Source organism: Phasianus colchicus, chromosome 29 (genome assembly GCF_987193195.1).
Source record: "Phasianus colchicus chromosome 29, bPhaCol1.hap1.1, whole genome shotgun sequence".
NCBI lineage: Eukaryota > Metazoa > Chordata > Aves > Galliformes > Phasianidae > Phasianus > Phasianus colchicus.
In genome coordinates, this window is record NC_143464.1 from 2,960,298 (window position 1) to 2,974,758 (window position 14,461).

At 50.4% G+C, this 14,461-nt stretch overlaps 1 protein-coding gene across 1 annotated transcript; it reads left to right on the plus strand.

Moving 5' to 3' along the window:
* Positions 1–8,668: 8,668 nt before the first annotated feature.
* On the plus strand, positions 8,669–9,601 carry LOC149914630 (olfactory receptor 14J1-like). The gene has a single exon (XM_090126462.1). The coding sequence runs from the start codon at positions 8,669–8,671 to the stop codon at positions 9,599–9,601; it is 933 nt and encodes a 310-aa protein (XP_089982588.1).
* The last annotated feature ends 4,860 nt before the right edge of the window (positions 9,602–14,461 follow it).

Here is a 14,461-nt window from a genome sequence, read left to right on the forward strand (position 1 = left end):
TGCAACTGTGGGGTAGCGCAGAGCTGCTGGGCAGGTGGTGCAGGTCCTCCTGCAGAGCTCTGTGTCCTTCTCCTTCCTGAGTCAGGTGCCACTTCCATCTCAGGAATGGAACAGCCAACAGAGGTGAGACAGAAACTTTTCAAGAAAAGGCTCAGGGTTGCACTGAGACAGAATTCAGTGGTGTGGTGGCAGTGTTGTTGCTGACAAGAACATTACCAAGGAATGGACTGCACAGATTCCCACACTTACTCTCCCACTCATGCTAAAACCAAGCTGTCATGGTTGTGGTTTTTGCTTATTTGATTTTCAATATTCCACATCAAAACATCATGTACTGGAAGTGTTAATGCTCTAATTCTACGTACCTATCCCTATACATTACGGAAGTCACGGGATCTGACCCTTCCGGGGGGGACGGTCTCTTACTGCCTGGCAGTGGGTGCTGGAGGTGCTTTCCTGGCCGTTCCAAGCTTTTTTCGGGTTTGACTCGGTCTCGGGAACTCTCTCTCATATCTTATTTGATTTATTACTCTCAATTTCAATTAGATTGTATTATATTGTATTATTTTGCATTCCGATATCATAGTTAGTAAAATAAGTTTACCTCCATAGATTGTTGCCGCTGTTTTTTTTCCTTTTCCCCCTTCCTTCCCATTTTGTGGGCCCAGGTGGGGGGTGGGGAGGGCAGGGGCCTACTGCCCCCTGTCACGGGCATAAACTGATCTAGTTAATTCTGTGACAAACTGGAAGGAGGATCTGGGAGAAAACAGAGGCAGGGTATTGAGGCTGCATGGCAGCATGAGGAGCTCCAACCTTCAGGACTTTGGAGCAGATGATGAGAGAGTGTGGAAGCCCACAGGGGTGTAGGTCACTGTGTGCATGGCATGGAGCTGGGGACCCCTCCCAGCACTTCAGGGTGGCCGCTGCCGGGCAGGAACAGGTCCAAGCAGTCCCTGCTGAGCATGAGAACAAGGACACAGACACAGAGTGTAGCTTTGCTGAGGGATTTATTGATCATCAGAGGGTGTCATTAATCATCAGGGTCTTCATTGGTCGTCAGAGGGCAGCGCAGGTCATCAGAGGATGTCAGAGGGCATCAGAGGTGAGGAGAATCCTTGTCCCTGCAGGGTTTGTTCCCAAGGTCTTAGGGCAAGAGAAGAAGGGCTGGCAGCAGCCAACAGGCCCAGGGCAGGATGTGGGTCCCCTTGGGACAGCAGCCACAGCTCCTGTCCCACCTGCACGCTGACCCTTGGCTATCCATAGGGCAGCCTGAGCTTGCCCCTTCCAAATCCCCTCCTCTGCACTGCCCCATAGAGTGCAAGGGAAGGTATGGAGGTGACAGTGCCCAGGTCCCCCTGGAGCAGGCCAGAGTCAGTCCCCACCATACCATCCATCCCCAGCCCCTGATCCCTGGTCCTCAGGGCTACGGGACACCCAAGGTCCCCAAGTGCCCTGTGGGGTTGCAGGTGTCCCCGTGCTGCTCACCTAGACATGCAGATCCAGGACCGCGCGTTTCTCACGTGGGGGATTCTCCTCTGCTCTGCTGAGCACGACCTGGGGAGAAAGGAGGTGTAGGGACACAACGAGGGACAATGGGAAATGCTGGAACACACTGGGAACACCAAGGAAAATGGGACACACTGAGAGGCCCTGACGGCGCAGGGACCCATTGTGGGCACTAGAATACCATGGCCAAGGCAAGGTCCTGTACCCTGCTCAGCCCCAACTGCCCTCCATTGCCTCCTTCCCCTGCCCATTGATCGCCCGCTGCAGGAGGGAGCCAAACAGAGGCCTTGGGGCCCAGGGGTGTCTCCAAGTCCCAGGAAAAGAGAGAGGACAGCAACACATCGCACCCCCGTTCTTATCCCAGGGTCACCCCTCAACTTACAGGACCAGGAATGTCAACGACGACAGGTGGTGGTTCCTGGGGAAGAAGAGCCAAGGGGCAGCCATGAGGGAACTGTGAGATTGGGTGTCCCCACCCAAGCCCCCAGTTTGGCCCTAGGGCTGCCCCCAACCCCATGGCTGCCAAGTTCTGTCGGCACTTCTGCGCATGGAGAAACCCAGGGTTGGGGTAGGACATAGGGACAGGACAGGAGCTTGGGGGGCCCAAATCATGGGGAATAGGGATGACAAAGAGATGAGACTTGGGAGTACCAAATGAAGAGGAACGAGGATATCAAAGAGAGGTGAATGGGGGAAAATGAAAGAGAGGGGACTGGGGACCTAAACAGATGAGAATTGGGATGCCAAAGGAAGGAGATTTGTTGGTGCCAAAAGGATGGGATATGGGGACCCAAAGAGAGGGCATTTGGAGCTCCAAAGAGAAGGCATTTGGGGACCCAATGAAAAGGGGACTAGAGTGCAAATGGAAGGAATTTGGATGTTCCAAGTTGAGGGGTGGCCTCTGCCAGGCAGGGGCAGACTCCACCTGTCCCTGCGGAGCTCCCTGCAGGGCAACCCTTGGACACAATCTGTGTGGCTGCCCGGGCACTCACCACAACAACTTCCGGTGCTTGCACAAGTGGCTGTGGGGAGAGGAGTAGGAGAGGGAGTGAGAGAGACCTTGGCATCAGGGACCCCCATGGCCAATCCCCTCCAGCCCTAGCCCACATCCCCCATGGATGCTTCACCTGAGCTTCCACTGTGCAGCACAGGGCAGCGAGGAGCATCACGAGGCTGAGCGCAGCTGCCTTCATCTTCCTCTGTGCTCTGGGAGCTGGGTGAGGCTGCAGGAAGCAAGGGCTGCATTTATCCTCCCACTGTCCCTCCCACAACCCCCAAGTGCCCCTGGGTTTGGCAGGCTCCGTTGGCACAGACTGACCTGGCATGCAGCCATCCCCTGCCCCAGCCCCGGGGCACAGGAGGCAACCAGGGATCAGAGGAAGAACATTGAGTGCTGGGATCCCCATGGCATTGAGCCCAAAGCTCCCAGATACCAGCACCTAGCACACCCCAGCCTTTCTGTCCCCAGGACCACCGTCCCCATATCAAGGCTTTATCCAAGGATTCATCCCTGACTTCTCTTGAGTCCTGTGATGCAAGTTGTTGGGCTGATAGTTTGGGGAACTGGGGATATAGCATTTGGGGAAGGTGAGAGGGCAACTGGGATGTGGGCAGTGAGGAAATTAGGGAGATATTTGGAAAGCAAGGAGACATAGGGATATGGGGACACGAAGATATGGGAGCATCATGGAGATATGGGGGCATCATTGGAACATGAGAATATCATGACAATATGGGGAAATCATGAAGATATGGGGATATGGGGACATGCGGCCAAATGGGAGCTGGTTGTGACACAGACCTGGAAGTCTGTGGGGACAGGTGGGTGATGGGGACACATAAGCACAGGGAGGCTGGCAGTGTCCACTCAGTGCCTTTGTGGTCATGCAGGAGGTCAGGAGTGAATAACAGGCTATGGCAGACACGTTTCCTCCTTACCAAACCTGAAGACCATGACTTTTAGAATCATGGAATCTCAGAATCATGGAATACCTGAACCACAGAAGTCACAGACTCATAGAATCAATGAGTCATGGAAGCACAGAACCACAGAATCACAGTACCATAGAATTATCGAATCATGGAATCATTTAGGAGGGCCGAGACCCCTAAGGTCACGTCAGGAGATGTGTCATGTATTTTCTGCTCTCTTAAATAGCCAGCCTCAGAAGTCCCCACGTTTCATCCAGAAATCTGTGCCGCATGTCTGACATGGCAGTAGTGCTGCCTCTGTCCATGAGGAGAGATTGTCATGAGGACACCCAGGCAGGGAATCCAAGGCTGGGGGTGAAAATTGGCATTAAGTTCTGAAGTCACTGGGCTGTGTGCCTCAGCTTCAGCAGAACAAAGGTGTCCTATGGGCTTTGTGTCATCATGATACAGCCTCCTGTCACGGCTGTAAGTGAAGCTTGTTTTATCCAGATGAAAGGAAGGAAATAATAGAGCACTGATAAATGGCTTAGAACTGCAAACAGCTCAAGGATTCTTCAAGGAAAGATGATAAGCCAATGTGAAGTGCTCCATCCGACAGAACAGCCAGCTGGTCACAGCTTCACGGGGCATTTCCCATAAATAAGAGAGCTGTTGTGGGTCCTCTCTGAAAACAGCAGTTCAGTGTTTGCTTTGGAAATTGCCCAGAGAGCAGCCAGCTGGAAGAGCTTCCTTTGGGCTGATTCTGCTCTGCACAATCTTTGTCAGAGCTTAGCAGTGCTGCCTTATTCACTATATTTAAATACAGCGTGGCATTATTCCTGCTCTGGAGTTAATTTGGAAAGAACCAATGAACTGCCCATGCTGCATCACTGAGGAATATTGACCGAGTTGAGGAACGGGCTGTTTTTGTGATAAACACAAAGCAGGTGGATGACACTTGATAGCAATTCCACGTGAAAGGTTCTCCTCAGGAAAACCCCTTGGCTGGTTTGAGGACATCTACAAAGAAATACTCAGGCTTTTGTAACAGCACAACACTGAACAAGTAAAATGTATGAGGTCTGAGTTCTCAGGCTGTGATCTCCCCCTGCAGTGATCTCCCCATCATGGCATCATGGCATCATTGAGGTTAGAAATGACCTCTCAGGTCATCCAACTGTTAATTCAGCATCATCAAATCCACGGCTAAACCCATAGCTGTGACCTGTCACCAGATCTGTGCTGTGTCACCCTGCTGGGCCCTGAGCCTGTGCTGCTGGGGAGCAGGTGAGGGACTTCCATGGCATGGCACGTCCTGGGTTGGGCTCGATGACCTCATCGACAAAGCTGGTGAGGGGTCTGGAGCACAGGCCTGATGAGGAGAGGCTGAAGGAGCTGGGATTGTTCAGTCTGGAGAAGAGGAGGCTCAGGGGAGTCATTATTGCTCTCTATAACTACCTGAAGGGAAGTTCTAGTGAGCTCGGCTAAGGCCTCTTCTCTCGTGTAACTGGTGATAGGACTAGAGGGAATGGCTTCAAGCAGTGCCAGGGGAGATTTAGGCCTGACGTTAGGAAATAGTACTATTCTGAAATAGTGGTCAGGCACTGGAATGGGCTGCCCAGGGAGGTGGTGGAGTCACCAACCCTGGAGGTGTTCAAGGAACGTTTGGATGTTGTGTTGAGAGACATGGTTTAGTGAGAACTGTTGGTGATAGATGATGGTTGGACTGGATGATCTTGAAGGTCTTATCCAACCTTGGTAATTCTGTGATTCTGTGGTTCCTCTCTTTGCCATTTCCATTCGCTCTGACCTGCCCTGCCATCCCCAGGAAGAGCTCAGTGCACTCTCACAGAGGGCAGTCGTCCTTCCTTGTCTCCTCACCCATCCACTGTAAAGACTCTGTATCCCCCTTGTGCTGCAGTCCAGTTGTGGAAGCCATATAATTGTGTCTCTGTGGTCCAAACAAGAGCTCAAGCCTGAAACTGCACAAAAATTTCCGCCTCATCATATTTGGGTGTTTTCAACAGTGCAAAACACATGCCAATTGGGAAACATCATTAGATTTAGCACGGCTGAGGAGCGCATCTATGGTATTTGTGTTCAGAAGGTGGCACACAGGCATCGGACCCATTGTGAGGCTTGGAGTTGTCCAAGCAGCACAGACACTCTGAGGGCATGGCTTTCCTAAAGGCTCTGTGCTGCATTTGCAGCTGCATGTGAGTGTGCAGGACAGCCCAGGACACTGCCATGACTTCTGAGGCCAGTCACATGAGAGCCCATAGAAAACTGAGGTTTCATCAGATGAAGAACAAAGATGTGTGTCAGCTCTGTAGTGCCTTGAGCTCCAGAACAGGCAGCAGATGGAGAACAGCGATGATCTGCCTCTTCTTTTGAGAGCTCATCCCTTTTGCCAGCTGCATAACTGCATGCTCCATGGAGACAAGTGAAAAAGGCACACTCAGGTGCCCTAAACAAAGGGGTCTGTTGTCGTACAAGATGGCCAAGTATATCTCCATCCCCTCTCTGGCTCTCAGCTGATGCTCAGGAAGGAGGTGTCTGTCTCAGGGATTTCCCACACACTTCCCAAGCACTAGCACACATCCAGGAGCACCCCAGGCACCTTGGTCATCACCCAGGGCCTGTGTGTGAGCAACTGACTCCCTGTTGAAGGACCAAGGACTCAGAGCAGGAGCTCACATGCAGGCAACTCCTTGATCATGCCTGAACTCAACCAGAGGAATCCCAGCTCCTGTTGGTCCGTGGGGAGCAGAATCCCATTTCCATTGCTGGGTTTCCATGTAGGGATGAGGTGCTTGCACTGCCTCAGCTGTATCAGTGCCCTGCCCAGGGTTAGTCCACCCCTCCCCGTCCTGGTCTGTGTGCCCTTTTTGTTTTAGCAATCACACTCTGGTAGGACTAAGTATGTCTGGAGTTGGCCACTGTCCACTGGACGTTTGGTGGTTAATTTAGAGTACAGTACAAAGATTTCAAAGTACAGTCACGGTGCTGTTGTCTTTCAGGAGCTGTTGGCCATGGAGACCCAGGGACATCTCAGGGGAGATCAGTGGGTTGGATAGAAATGGCATCATCTGCTGCTGAGCTGTGCTGGGCTCCTGGGACAGAGGGAGCTCCTACAAGTCGTCAGTGCTGCAGTGAAACAGCTGTGCCCAGGAGCAGCTCCTGTGCAGCACACAGCAGGACTGGGAGCATGATCTGCAGGTGACAGAGAGAAGGAGCAGGAGAGCTTGCAGCCTGCATAGCATCTGAACAGGCTGAGAGTCCACTGGAGGAGCATTTCTCACAGCCCTTGACAAGGTAAGTCTCTCATTACAGGCAGTGCAGTGGCTTTTATTGCAAGGATCACTAAATTTGGGACATTCCATTGCAGATGAGGCAGCTGACACTGTTTCTTTATCAGTGAAAAGGACCCACTCTAGTTGAGGGCTTCCATGCTGCAGCATCAGAGCACAGCCCAGAGGGCTGCGTGTCCCAGGACGGCTGCAGGCTGTGCAGCCGGGGCTGCAGCCGGGTGCCCAGGGCTGTCCTGCAGAGCAGGTCCCTGCTGTGCCCCAGGGGCTGTGTGCCGGGCCAGGGACTCTGCCGCCTGCCAGGCTCAGCACTCAGCACTCAGCACTCAGCACTCAGCACTCAGCACTCAGCACTCAGCACTCAGCCTGCCCGGGGAGCTGCCCAGAGCGCTGCGGGGAGATGTGTGGGGGGAAGCAGGGCAGGGCAGGGCATGTGCCTTCTGCTGCCACAGCTGCTCCCTGTTGCAGAGGCTTAGAACTCCAGGGCACTTCTGAGGGCACTTTGCAAGAGGGAGAATAAGGCAGTTGTTATGCTTCAGGGTGGGCTTTCCTGACCCTGTGCTTTCTGTTTTCTCTTCACTTGGCCTTGTGGGAATGGAGTTTGTGATTTCAGAGAAGAGACTGAGACTCCAATACTATCACACTGAGAGTTACCAGGCCTCGCAGCAAATTTCTTTATTGCCCCTGCATCCATACAAATCACCATTGCCCTGTGTCCAGTGTCACCAGGATGTGTGTGACCTGACCCTTGGCACCTGCAAACACTGAGATTCCCGTGGGCCAAGAGGGGTTGGCAGGGCAGAGCTGTGCACACAGCGTCTGTAATGTACCTGTGAGCCCCAGGTAGGGTACGTGGGGACAGAGAAGCAGCTGCAGGCAGGGACAGCTGCAGGCGGCAGAGACATGGACAGGGAGGGAGAGAAGAGTGCTGACTGCAAAGGCTGGGAGAGGAAAATGGGCACCTCACTGCCATCCCTGCAGTGCACATAGCTTCCCTACAGCAACCCCCTGGCCTGTTTTCACAGTCAGCCTGTGCATCCATTCCTAGTGCATGAGAACTTGATTAAGAGTTGCATTAAGGGCTCAACTCTCTGATAAATGCTGACTTTAGGGCGAGGAATGAGCTGACTCTCTTTCTAGGACACCCCACGTTCTGGGCTTTTGACTCTGCTCCTGTGGTTCCTCCTGGGCTGAAGTCAGCCCTGCAAAATATTGCAGCTCTGCCACGGCAGCTCTGTGTTCTCCAGCAGCACCATGGAGAAGATGCCTCAGTGCTAAGGCCATGGAAATGCTGCTGGACGGCAGTGTCCCAGGAGAGAAAGGGAGAGCTGAGATCTTCCTCTGGTACAGTAAGGAAGACGAGAGACTTGGAGTTCTGCACAGCTAACCTTTGCTCTTACTGGCAACCAGAGTCTTGTCAGGTTAACTCCTAGAGTGTGACCATCCTCCAGTGGTGCAAACACAGAGCAGATCAGGTGGACCAATCATTTGGAAGTGCAGGGTATGCTCTTTGCCTCTCTGACATCAAAAGTGACACTGACACCTGAAGTGTCTCACAGTGATCAAGGATTTCTACCTTAAAAACACTTTTCATGAATGCTGGGGCAACTGAAGAAAATATATTGACAGAGCTCTGCTGTCCAGTTTTGAGAAATTTGTGGAAAGCTCCTTGATACCTCAGGTTTTTAATCTGAGATTACTCTGTTTTTAAATTGTTTTATTGCTGTAGAACAGAGCTGACTCATCCACAGCCTGCAGCAGAGTTCCTCGTACTCTGTGGCACCGTCAGCCAGCAGCAGCCAGAGTTGAGAGGTCTTGCAGAAAGGACGGAGGCAGTGTAGGAGGTTTCAGAAGTCACTGAGTACGGTTTGCTTGGAGAAATCTGGAGTAACATTTTCCCTTTTTTCCCTCCTCAAACAGGTGACTATGCCTTGAGGCAGCAGATGCCCAACAGCAGCTCCATCAGCGAGTTCCTCCTGCTGGCGTTGGCAGACACGCGGCAGCTGCAGCTCCTGCACTTCTGGCTCTTGCTGGGCATCTACCTGGCTGCCCTCCTGGGCAACGGCCTCATCAGCACAGCCGTAGCCTGCCACCACCGCCTGCACACCCCCATGTACTTCTTCCTCCTCAACCTCGCCCTCCTCGACCTGGGCTGCATCTCCACCACTCTCCCCAAAGCCATGGCCAATGCCCTCTGGGACACCAGGCACATCTCCTATGCTGGATGTGTTGCCCAGACCTTTCTGTTTGTCTTTCTGATATCGGCAGAGTATTTCATTCTCACCATCATGTCCTATGACCGCTACGTTGCCATCTGCAAGCCGCTTCATTATGGGACCTTGATGGACAGCAGAGCTTGTGCCACCATGGCAGCAGCTGCCTGGGGCTCTGGGGTTCTCTATTCCCTGCTGCACACTGCCAATACATTTTCACTGCCTCTCTGCCAAGGCAATGCCATCAATCAGTTCTTCTGTGAAATTGCCCAGATCCTCAAGCTCTCCTGCTCACAGTCCTACCTCAGGGAATTTGGACTTATTATGTGTAGTGTCCTTGTCTTATTTGGATGTTTTGTTTCCATTGTTGTGTCCTATGTGCAGATCTTCAGGGCCGTGCTGAGGATGCCCTCTGAGCAGGGACGGCACAAAGCCTTCTCCACGTGCCTCCCTCACCTGGCCGTGGTCTCCCTGTTTCTCAGCACTGCCACATTTGCCTACCTGAAACCCCCATCACTTTCTTCCCCATTTCTGGACCTGGTGCTGGCACTGTTATACACAGTGGTACCTCCTGTAGTCAACCCCCTCATCTACAGCATGAGGAACCGCGAGCTCAAGGATGTCCTCAAGAAACTATTTCTATGTATGTTTTTTCAGCATTAATTATATCTTCATCATCTTCACATGATTACCACAAACTCAAAAAAAGCTGGGAATGGCATCATGTAATATTTCTTTTTTATTTTTTTTTTGGTTTTAATTTTTTTAATTCTTGCAATAGTTTTTACTCCACTTAAATAATATTATTAATTTATATTTCCCATGTGCATTTTTTTTTTCTTACTCCTGAAATCTTTACTATTCTTCAAGCACTTGGCTGTTTGAGTAGATTTAAAAAAATAATAATAAAAATAAAATGTAGATTATCATCTGTATCTCAGAGAGCAGCCCTGCACACAGAGGGCTGCAGGAACCAAGGGCCCAATGCCACACGTTGCAGCAGCCCTGGTGTCTGTGGGGCTGCCCCTCACCGCCCGCTGGGCGCTCCCTCTCTGCTGCCTTGGAGTTGTGCTGCTGCTTCCCTGGAGCCACGGCCATGGGCAGCAGCAGGACGTGCACTTTTCAGTGCTGCTCTCTTTGCACCACCTTTGCACGCTGTTCTCCTTTCTCCTTGCACTTGTGTCAGCCCTCAGGTCCTGCATTACGTAGCAGACCAACAAAAAACACTTTGCCTGCTGTGTGCCTGGAGTTGTCTCAAAGGCTTGGAAGAGCATTGCCATGTCAACAGACTGAAGGCTGGACACTTGGGGAGGAGGGAATCCTGTGAAAAATGAGACAGCCTTGCTCTGCCCAAAACGTTCCCATCATGCTGTAGGATGTTCTGACTGCAAACTTGTTTTTGATGGGCTTGTTTATTGCCACCTCACTCACAGCCCTGGATGGCACACCTGTAAACCTAGGAGCCACAGAAGGACACCAGAGAGATCCTTGAGGTCCTGTTTGGAGACTGTACTGCTTCAAAACTATGGGACAAGCACGCTTACAAGTCAAGGACCCCCCACCTCTCTCTGCTGGATCAAAGCTGGAACCAGGACCTGTGATCTCTTTCTCTGTCTTCCCCCCCCCCCCACCCCCCCCACCCCAACTCTGTCACTCCCTTTTCTTTCTTTTCCTCTCACAAAGTTGTCAAGTAACACAAGGCTTACTTTGATTTCTTATAACATCACAAGGTGTAGCTGCACATGGAAATAAGTGTAGAAGTGCCAGTACCTTACAGATAACTGTAGTGCACAGATTCACATTAAACTGATGCCTGTGTCTGGACACTGAGTGTCAGTTTCACTGTTATCCAACCAGGGGTTGCAAATCAGCTGAGGTTCCCCATCCGCGCTCGTTGTGTAATCAGTGCAACCCACTTACTCCAAGTGGCATCAGTTGCATGATGGGTGGAGGGAACCTTTCGTTTAAACATCCAGTTCAGCACTGGCAGTCGAGGTGCCAGAGGAGCTGTGTTTCAGTACCGACCACTTCAGAAGCAGCCCGAATCCCCTCATATGCAGCTAAGATCTCCTTCTCAGTTGCAGTGTAGCACTCTTTGGACCCTCATTATACTCGCCTCCAAAATCCCAGGCAGCATCCTCGGGTCTCTCCTGAGGATCTTTACCACAAACTCCAAGTGGGACCTTTCTCTCCAGCAGCAGTGTACAGGATGTTCTTTACATCCTGTCCCAGCCATACTGGCCCTAGGGCCATGGCACGGGCTATGTCCTCTTTAATCTGTTCAAAAGCCTGCTGCTTTTGAAATGTGAAGTCATTTTTCATCCACGTCACCTGATGAAGGAAGTGCACAATAAGGCCATAGTTTGGAACATGCAGTCTCCAAAAGCCCACTACACCCAGAAAAGACTGTGTCTCTCTCTTGCTAGTGGGTGGAGACATAGCAGTGATGTTGTTGGTCACATCTGCTGGAATGTGATGACGCCCATCTTGCCACTTTATACCTAGGAACTGAATCTCCTGGGCAGGTCCATTCACTTTGCCTCGCTTAATAGCAAAACCAGCTTGCAGAAGAATTTGGATTATTCGCTCTCCTTTTGTGAAGGTGACTTCTGCTGCACCTCCCCACACAACAGTATCACAAATGTAATGCAGGGATCCTTGAAATGCCCACCTCACTCTTTACTCCAAGTTCTCTCACACATTACTCTGAGTTTATTCACATTTTGTGTGTGTGTGTGTTTTACTCACATTTCCTCAGCGTTTACTGAAACATTTCTTCAAGTTTACTCACACTTCACTCTGGGTTTACTCAAACTTTTCTCCGATTTTTACTGACACCCTGCTCCGGGTGTACTCACGCTCTACTCCTGGTCTACCCACACTTTGCTCCTGGTCTTGCTCACACTTCAAGTTTATTCACACTTTAGTCCAGCTTTATTCACACTTCTCTACGTGCTTTACCCATACTTCACTCTGGTTTTTACACACACATTTCTTTAGATTTGCTCTCAATTCACATCCAGTTTTCTCTTCCGTCCTCCCCATGGGCAACGAACCCATAGTTCTGTGGTGGCACCAACCTTTCTGCCACTTATTCAAAGCCTGCCATTTCCTAGACTGCTCTGCATCCCTCACCACCCCAGAAGAAGGAGAGAGAAAAATACCACTTGTGAAGCCACTCTCTCAGCCATTCGCCCTAACCCCTGAAATCCTTTTGAATCGGTCGCAGGCTTCCCTGAACAATTTCATCACTGCTTACCTGAACTATCAAGAATGGGTAGTAATCAGAGGAGCGAACCAGACCTGGGACTTTTCTGGTGATGCTGGTGGTGCAGGGAGGCCCCAGGGAGGCCACGCACTCTGAGAGAGGTGGAAGGGCCGAGAGCTAGTAGATGGGTTTAACAAATGGATCACAACAGCAACGATCTGAGGAGGAATGGTAATTTACTAAATCCTACTGAACCAAAGTGTGCCCAAAGTGTGAGTCCCCACGATAGTACAAGGGAAGCACATGCCCTTCTCTGCTGCAAACTGAGTGGGGCCTGAGGGAGAGCCACTGTGGTGCGGTCTGGATCTCCACCTATCTTCCTCTTCACACCATGTGCTCAAGGGAATTCTGCCCCTCCCCTCCCATCAGAATGCTCAAAATGCCCATAAAAAGCAGCAAGTGGAACCAGAACGCTAACTCTTTAACTCCCACTGCTTCACATGATGTTTTGGTGTGGAATACTGACATAAAAAAAAATCACAACACCACAACAGCCAGGACCTCACCACCCTCTCTCTGAAAAGATCCTCCCAGTCTCTAATCTAAATCTCAACTCTTGTAATTTAAAACATTTGTACCTTGTGATATGTGCCCATGTTAAAAGTTGATTTCCATCTTGTTTCTGAGCTCTCGGTGAGTACTGGAAGGCTGCAATGTGTTCTCCTCCAGGCTGTTTCTTCTCCCATCTCCCTCAGCCTGTCTTTCCAGGAGAGGTCCTCCAGCCCTCTGATCACCCTCGTGGCTTTCCTCTGGACCTTCTCTAAAAGCTTTACATCATGCTCCAGATGGGGCCTTCTGAGGGCTGAGTAGAGAAGGACAGTGCCCTCCCTTGCTCTGATGACCACCTCTCTGTTGATGCAGCCCAGGGTGCAGTTGGCCTCTCAGGCTGCAAGCACACACTTCTGGCTCCTGTTCAGCTTTTCATCTACCATCTTGAAGTCCTTCCCCTCAGGGCTGCTCTCTAGGAATTCAACCCTCATGCCTGGGATTGTCCCGACACAAGTGCAAAAACTGGCATTTGATCTTGTTGAACCTCATGCTGTTTCTTTGGGCCCACTTTTCAAGCCTGGCCAGGTCCCTCTGGATGGCACCCCTTCATTCTGTCATGCCAACTGCACCACACAGCTTGGTGACATCAGCACACTTGCTGAGGGTGCTCTCTGTCTCATCATCCATGCCACTGATAGACGTTGAACAGCTCTGGTCCCAAGGCTGACCCCTGTGGACATAACTTGTGATCAGCCTCCACCCGGTGGAGCCGATTTCCCAGAGAGCCATTTACCACAGTCCTTTGGCTGCGACCTTCCAACCAATTTCTTATCCAATGAACACTCTACCCTTCAAATCCATCTCAGACATCTCTCCACAGAGATAAGGAAGTGATGTGGGACCATGCCAAAGGACTTCCAAAAGTGCAGGGAGATTTCTGTACCACTCTGTGTAACTGATGTACTGACAAAGCATCCACATTATCATTCTGACCATAAAGAACCAGGACATGTATTGAACTGTGGGGAAAATACTGATTTCTCATTTAGATCCTTGTAATATTGAGCTAAAGAAAGCATTGTAGATCCTAGGACTAAGGCTGTGTTATAGTAAAACACATCTTTTTGCAGCACACACGAAGAAATTGTTTATTAGATTGATTCTTTGCTTACAAGTGGCACCTGGTAGATAAGTGTGTTTCTGTAACTTAGCAACCTTCCCTTCAGTACCCAGAGAGCTGTTATTGGAATGGTCTGGAGTTCAGCAAAGGAATCATTACCAGAGCTGCAGTGACACAACAGACTGGGTCTGACAACAAGAACAGAAATAACAACTTGTACACAGGGGTAATTTGGGAAGTTATTATTAAATATTAGGGAAAAAAAGTCAGGACATGAGACAATAAAGATTAAATAGAAACATGGCATATCACTTGGATTAGAGTAAATAGGTAAGGAAGAAGAGGATGTGAAATCCTAACTAACAGTGAGCAGATGTATGTGTTGGAAATAATTTATATTATATAGAATATCAGTAACATGTGTTGTGGGTTAGGTGCAGTTTCAAATAATATATTAACGTGAAAGGGACGCAGAATTCAATAGCTGATCCCAAGTGTGCAGAAAAAAACAAACAAACAACAACAACAAAAAACCCTGTATTGATATGTAGCCATTGACACACACAGTTTGTTGTCTTTGGGTTTTAAGCAAAGAAAGAATAAAACGCTTTGTGCCTCAACCCAGGAATTGCTGAGATGTGTTCTC